Source organism: Dipodomys merriami, unplaced genomic scaffold, assembly GCF_024711535.1.
Source record: "Dipodomys merriami isolate MVZ:Mamm:240054 unplaced genomic scaffold, mDipMer1.0.p SCAF_10, whole genome shotgun sequence".
NCBI classification, from domain to species: domain Eukaryota; kingdom Metazoa; phylum Chordata; class Mammalia; order Rodentia; family Heteromyidae; genus Dipodomys; species Dipodomys merriami.
This window is the reverse complement of record NW_027202271.1, coordinates 12,481,767-12,489,231: the sequence shown is the minus strand read 5'-3', so window position 1 is coordinate 12,489,231 and position 7,465 is coordinate 12,481,767. Positions and strand designations below refer to the sequence as shown.

At 39.9% G+C, this 7,465-nt stretch overlaps 1 protein-coding gene across 1 annotated transcript; it reads left to right on the top strand.

Annotated features, from left to right (window-relative positions):
* Positions 1-5,127: 5,127 nt before the first annotated feature.
* LOC138838141 (olfactory receptor 10AD1-like) lies at positions 5,128-6,553 on the top strand. The gene is made up of 2 exons (XM_070037283.1): positions 5,128-5,150; positions 5,590-6,553. The coding sequence occupies exons 1-2, from the start codon at positions 5,128-5,130 to the stop codon at positions 6,551-6,553; spliced, it is 987 nt and encodes a 328-aa protein (XP_069893384.1).
* The last annotated feature ends 912 nt before the right edge of the window (positions 6,554-7,465 follow it).

Genomic DNA, 7,465 nt, shown 5'->3' with positions numbered 1-7,465 from the left:
CCAAGAACCTCATAAGAATTGCACTGCTCAAAAAAAAAAGGAAGGAAGGAAGGAAGGAACAAAGAGAGAGAGAGAGAAGAAAGAAGGAAGGAAGGAAGAAGCAAGGAAAGAAGGAAGGAAGGAAGGAAGGAAGGAAGGAAGGAAAGAAGGAAGGAAGGAAGGAAGGAAGGAAGGAAGGAAGAGAGGGAGGGAGGGAGGGAGGGAGGGAGGGAGGAAATTGCTTTTTAGCTGGACACCACCGGTGACCTGTAATCCTAGCTACTCAGGAAGCTGAGATCTGAGGATAAAGATTTGAAGCCAACCTGGACAGAAAAGTCCCTGTGAGACTCTTAACCCCAATCAACCACTCAAAAAAATGGAAGTGGTGCTGTGTCTCAAAGTGGTAGAGTGCTAGCCTTGAGCAAAATAGATCAGGGACAGCATTTAGGCCCTGAGCTCAAACCTCATAACTGACAAAAAAAAAAACAATAATTGCATTGTTCATTTAATAGTAATAATCTAATAATGTAGGCACCAATATTGTTACATTTTAGAGATGAAAAGATTTAGACATGGTAACTTAAATCACCTCAGATCACACAGTTGTGGAGTGAAGCCAGATTCAAACAGGTCCATGGATTTCCTAGATTATAAAGTACTCTACATTAAAGAAAATAAAGATCTTGAAAAGCCCTTGACACATACTCCCATCTGTAAGGGATCTTCAAGATGCACTAATGTTATGGCTTTTATTTTTTTAATTTAATGGGTTAGAAATGGAATCTAATATATTTTATAGTATTAGTTGATCATCAGTGACTTTGAATGAGCTTTGAATTGGTATTCCCTTTCTATATATTGAGGTCTTGTACTTTTCTCTCATAATCTTGTCATTGATAATTTCTCTATTAAAATATAGTACTGCTTCTTGTATTTGCATATTTTTCCAACCAGTTATTTATTTAAAAAATAAAGCTGGGCCTATGCCTTTCATCCTAACCACTCAGGAGGCTGAGATCTGAGGATTGTGATTCAAAGCCAGTGTGGGCAGAAAAGCCCATAAGACTTATATCTCCAATTAACTACTAAAAACTGGAAGTGAAGTTGTGTCTGAAGTGGTAAAGAGCTAGCCTTGAGCAAAAAAAGCTCAGAAACAGTGTCCAGGGCCTGATTCAAGCCCCAGGACCTGCACATTAAATAAATAAATAAAGTAAGTAATTTTGGATGTATAGAAGGACATACAAGTCCTGTCTACTCTTGGCTCTAGGACCTTTTTGAGCTAAAAGGAGCCATGCTATCGCATAATCTATCCCATTTCTGAAGATGACAGAAAATGCTTTCATCACTCCCTTGCCAGTCATTTTTATAGTTCAAAATCCCTATTTAGGAAGCCCTCCTCTCTCTAGCCTAATGCTTTCCTTTTGCTTCTATTTAGTCTTACCTTGTCTTATGAGAGAGAAACAGCTGATGGTAATATTTGAGAAAGGATATCCCCAGGATTTTTTTCTTGTGTGTCTCTCTTTTCAGCATTCTTTTGATTCAATCTCCTGCATCATAACATAATTTTTTGTTTTAGGAATGTTTTCTTTGATCTGCACTTTGGCCTGTAATTATATGGACTTTTTCCTGTTTTCATTTAAAAATTTTTTCCCTCTTTTTGGGTGCTGAAGTTTGACCTACACATTGACTTTCAAATGCAAATTGTATGTGCTTATTTAGTTGTTCTTATCATAACTTACCTCCATGTCTTTAGTTAATATCTTTCTTATTTTTTTATTTCTTGTCTTGTTAATGAGGAGATAAGAATAGTAAGAAAGTCTGAGGAAATAGGCTAAGAAGATTAATGATTGTCTTTAGATCTCAAAGGCTTATTCTCTTACATACAAAGGATAATAAATCACTTTTTTTCGTGGTGGTGGTACAGATCAATCCCAGGGGCTGGTGATGCCACACAAGAACCCTACGCCTGAGCCTCACTCAGCACTAATAAATCATTCCTTACTATTCCTTCCTGTGTATTAAACCAAAGAATGAGAAGCTAGAAGGAACTATATTATCAGCTTTAAGGAAAAGTGTGTGTGTGTGTGTGTGTGTGTGCGTGCGTGCATGCGTGTGTGTGTGTGTGTGTGTGTGTGTGTGTGTGTGTGTGTGTTCCCAGCAAAATGGGGCATTCATTAATGGTATAAGGTATAACTGCCCGTAGAGGTGGTAGTACCCCAGACACCCTGATGTAGAGGGAAACACATTCTAAGGATGAAGAATGCTTCAACTGTCTCATCACTTTCATTTATTAGCTAAATGACCTTAGCAAAGTTACTTCAGCTTGTTGAAACTGTAAATGGAGATAGGATCTGTTTTATTGAACTGTAGTGGATTAGGTGAGATACTATGTGCTCTGTAAACTACAATGGGTAAATAACTTTGACATAGTAGATAATTTCTAAGTACATATGTCTCTGAAATAATGGTAAGTAATTTCATTTTCCTTGTCAACAAGAGCATCTTCTCTTCCAGAAAATATCCAAACATCAGATGTCTCATCTGGACTAGTTCATCCTCATGCTCCATGAAATCGTCGCTCTAACCTGCGTCAGTGCTTCTATGGCAGACCATTTCCATTCCTAGCAACAGAATGGGGTAAGACATGATTTCCACAATCCTCTCCCAATTTGGGTATGTACCGCTCATGCAACCATTGCCCAATTGAAGGATATTGGGTTATTTCCAGGGCAAAAATGAACAGTGGGGTCAGAATTATTGCCTGTTACTCTCACCTACTGGGAGAAATTTAGGTAGAAATTCTGGCCTTCTTATTATAGCCTGAGACTGTAAGCACTTGCAACAGGCACTTGCAAATCATAATTGTACCCACTCATTTTTATCTTAGTGAAGTATTGAAATACAGCTGTACCAACTCAGAAGAGCTCACTGTTAATTCTTCATGAATTTTGAACATTTGTTGTTAAACACAGTCAACTATTAAATTATATAAACATATAAATAACCTATAATTAAAAGCAAAGAGAATAAACTCAAATTTCATCACTTCCTAGTCTTCTTACTATAGTCTCCTATTATCTATATCCTCTTGGTAGGAAATCCAGTTAATAGCGATGCATCTCTTCTCCAGTGTCACATCCATAGCGGAAAAAGGTCATAGTGGGAGTATTTACACTCAAGCAAATGGCATACCTTACAAATAAGATGATTCATTTATTAAGAGTTACAGTCGTTTTTAAGCATTTACCAGTATGCCACTCCTTCAACTCATTTGTCTAGACACTATGGCTAGTGTTTTTTTTTCAGGCATCCAAAAGCCCAGAGCAGTGTGAAGAGGTAGTTGACAATGAGACTATTGGAATCACACTCCCTCATTTTGATTTTGACCTTCACTATTTCACTACAACTTTATGCTAGTTACTAACCCTTTTTCACTGTTTCTACAAAACAAAATTACAGAAAGACTATATAATAGGTAAGATTTCCAGTGAAGCTTGGAGGAGCTACTAGTGACATATAGAACAAACAATCTCCAAAACATAGTTTGCTTTACAATCATTTCTAATCCTACTTTAATCAGAATTATTAAAAATCAGGCATTAAGGGCAAACTTCGCCAAGCAGCTCTTTAATGTGTATAGAACTGATTCCAAGTTCTTAATTTTCAATATAGTAATATGGTAAGATAGTTTAATAAGATGCTTACTACTAGAATAACCTGAACCCAGCAATGAATTTCACTTGGCTTTTCTTTGAATATATTGCTGAATTATATTTGCTGACCACTCCTTTTGTGTATTTCTCCATTATTAATAAATTATCTTGTTTATAACTTTATTTTGTGTACTTTTTCAGGTTTTGGTCATCATAATGTAATGACATTGTGAGAGTCATCCAACAGTTTTATTTTTTCTGTTCTTCATAGAGTTTTAATAGCCTTGGAAACACCTCTGAAAATTGCTGCAAAATTAGAAAGAACTTGCTTATGGAACTCTCAGATTTTGTACCTCTATTGGCCCATGGCTATTTGACAACTTTCTCCAGTTGAATGATGCTCAGCTTTAGTTATATATTAGAATCACCTGGAGAACATTATAGATTATTGATGGTATATGTGGCCATGATATATTATTATTTTGATTTTAACCATTCCACAAAGTAAAACTATATCATAACACCACTGAACATACCATAAATATATAGATTAGATAGATAGATTAGATAGATAGAGTTATATCTCAATTAAATTCTTAACTGTTCATGACTGAAACCCTGTCAATAGCTTCCATTTTAATGCTATTGTATACAGCATGGGATATTTTTAAACAATGCAAGTGTCTATAATGTGGAGCTAATATACAGAACTACTGTAAACACTCATTTTGCTCAGCTACCAGTTTAATTTTGTCTCTCTTTTCAGCAGTCATCTGAAAAATGATCTCTTTCCCTGTGCTTTCCAACTATCACAGAATTATCTGGAAGGGGGTGAGGTGCTAGTCCTGGGGCTTAAGTTCAGGGCCTCAGAACTGTCCCGGAACTTCTTTTGCTCAAGGCTAGTGCTCTGCCACTTGAGCCACAGCTCCACTTCTGGGTTTGTTTGTTTGTTTGGTAGTTTATTGGAGGTAAGAGTGTCAGACTTTCCTGTGTGCTCTGGTGTTAAACCACGTCCTCAGATCTAAGCCACCTGTGTAGCTAGGATTACAGGCATGAACCACTAGCACCCAGCATCACAGAATTTTTTGAAGCACTGTACACAACTATTATTTTTCCTATGAATCTAGTCCCTCTCAATGAGGTTACACAGTAAAGCAAAGTTTCTATTCTAAATAGGAAAATGTTGCTATTTAAGGAAGTCTCTCAGATTCTCCCCTGTCTTCCTCAAGAATTTGTTACATGGTTCCTCCATCCTCCACCATCCTGTTTGTATATGGTCACAGACCTGCCAGTGGATAACCATGGAAAGTTAGAGAACCTATCAAAACAATAGAAAGAGCAAAACACATCAGTGAGGGTGATGGGCAGAAATGAGAGAAAAACATCAAGTGATACTGGAGTTACCCTGGGTATTATTAGTTAGGATGGTCAGCATGCCCTTTCAACCTCACGGACTGTGCAAGTCAAAGAGATAACCCTGGTGTAAGCTTCAGATATGGATCGCAAGGATGAGTCGATGTAAATACATGAATAGACCACAGTGTACCATTATGCTGTAGGCAGTTCATGTCAGGGAGGTGGCGGATGCAGAAATAAGGGAAATCTGTACCTCCTGCTCAGTTTTGCTGTTACTGGAAAACTGCTCTCAATGAGAAAGCCTATCTAGAATATTCCAGGACTGGATACAAAATTTCAAGAGCAATCTGGCTAACTTCACTTTCCTAGGTTTGGGATATGGTTCCATTCCTGTAGCTTAATAACATGGACCCTGATGCAACCAGTTCTTATGGTTTCATGCCATTTTAATTTACAGTCAATTCTATTCATTTGACCCCTGACCTCTTTTTATAGAAGTGAGTAAGCTACCTGCTAGGTGCCCACTAGGTAGCTATGTATCAAAGCTACCCTCTAGCTAGCTAACTTGCTTATAACTTTCTTGTCTTCCATCTTCAAATAGGTCCCACAATGTGGATGCAAGGAACACCAGCACAGTCACAGAGTTCATCCTTGTGGGCTTTGAGAAGAGCTCCCCTTCCACACGGGCATTCCTCTTCACCCTCTTCCTAGTCCTCTACAGCCTCGCCATGGCCATGAACGGCCTCATCATCTTCATCACTTGGACAGACCCCAGGCTCAACAGCCCCATGTACTTCTTCCTCGGCCACCTGTCTTTGCTGGATGTCTGCTTCATCACCACCACCATCCCACAGATGCTGATCCACCTGCTGACCAGGAACCACATTGTCATGTTCTCCTCCTGTTTGACTCAGATGTATCTGGTGTTTGGTGTGGGTGTGGCGGAGTGCATCCTCTTGGCCTTCATGGCCTATGATCGTTATGTTGCTATCTGCCACCCACTCAACTATGCCCAGATCATGAGGCGGCAGGTCTGTGTCAGCCTGGTGAGTACTTCCTGGATCTTTGGGATGATCAATGGCATCCTTCTTGATTACATGACATTTCGAGGTCCATTCTGCAGGGACAATCACATTGAGAACTTCTTCTGTGAGGCCCCCATAGTGATCGCCCTCTCCTGTGGAGACCCCCAGTTTAGTCTGATGGTGATCTTTGCTGATGCAGTTGTGGTGCTGCTGAGCCCCATGGTGCTCATTGTCACCTCCTATGCCCGCATCCTGGCCTCCATCCTCAGCAAAGCCTCCTCCTCAGGTCGGGGAAAGACCTTCTCCACCTGTGCCTCCCACCTGACTGTAGTCATCTTTTTCTACACCTCAGCTATGTTCTCTTACATGAATCCCCGCAGCACTCATGGGCCTGACAAAGACAAGCCTTTCTCCCTCCTCTACACCATCATCACCCCTATGTGCAACCCCATCATCTATAGTTTCCGCAACAAGGAAATGAAGGGGGCCATGGGGAGAGCCCTCAAGAGAACTGGCCCAGCCCAGGCAGAATCTGTCTAGTAGACATGGCCATGGAGAAGAGGCCTGATTTCCTAGTGTGGGGGTAGTTACCACTTCTCCCAACTCAACAGGTAAATCCGCTGTGCTGAAAGGCTTCAGGAAAAGAGCGTCCATGGATTTCTTGGTACCAGAGCTAGACTTGGAAGTTTCTCCTAATGTCTAAAGCTCATCTGTCTGATTTTACTTCCAGTGTAAGTTGGGAAGAGTTCTCCTTGCACGTGGCATTCCTCCTCACCCTCTTCTTTGCCCCTTACAGCTTCACCATGGCCTTGAATAGCATCATCATCTTCATCACCTGGACAGACTCCAGGCTCAGACAGATCCCAGTACCCTGTGTACCTCCTCCTTGGCCACCTGTCTTTGCAGAGTATCTGTTTCATTAGTTTTAGTAATACACTTCCATCATAGAATAGATAGATATTTCATAGCTTGAGGAGAGGCAGGCATGGTTCTCAAGAAAAAGTGATTGAAAAAGACAACCAGACTATGCCTTTAAGAGCATTTATTCAAGGGGAGAAATCAGTTAGTAGTGCTTTGCTTTGGAAAAGGAGTAGATTAAATACACAGAGGATAGATATAAACAGTACGTTGGAGAAAAAAATCACTGTGATGTATATTATTATATCTATGGATAGTAGTCCCAGTGTTCTTTAGGTTTCATGGGGGGGGGGGAATCAGATTTAACCAATGAGTTTATATTATTTGTCAAAGCCAGCAAGAGGAAGTATTGTATACCAATTAGGTATGGATTGTTGATGAAGACGGTGGGCAGAAGTAAGAGAAGACAGCCTGAAAACACCAAGTTTTTCAAGTTGTACATGGACCATAGAGCTATATAACAAAATATCTTAGGGTCAGGGTATCATTGAGTGGCATTTGCCTTGTATAAGAATGGAACAAGGACACTTGAAC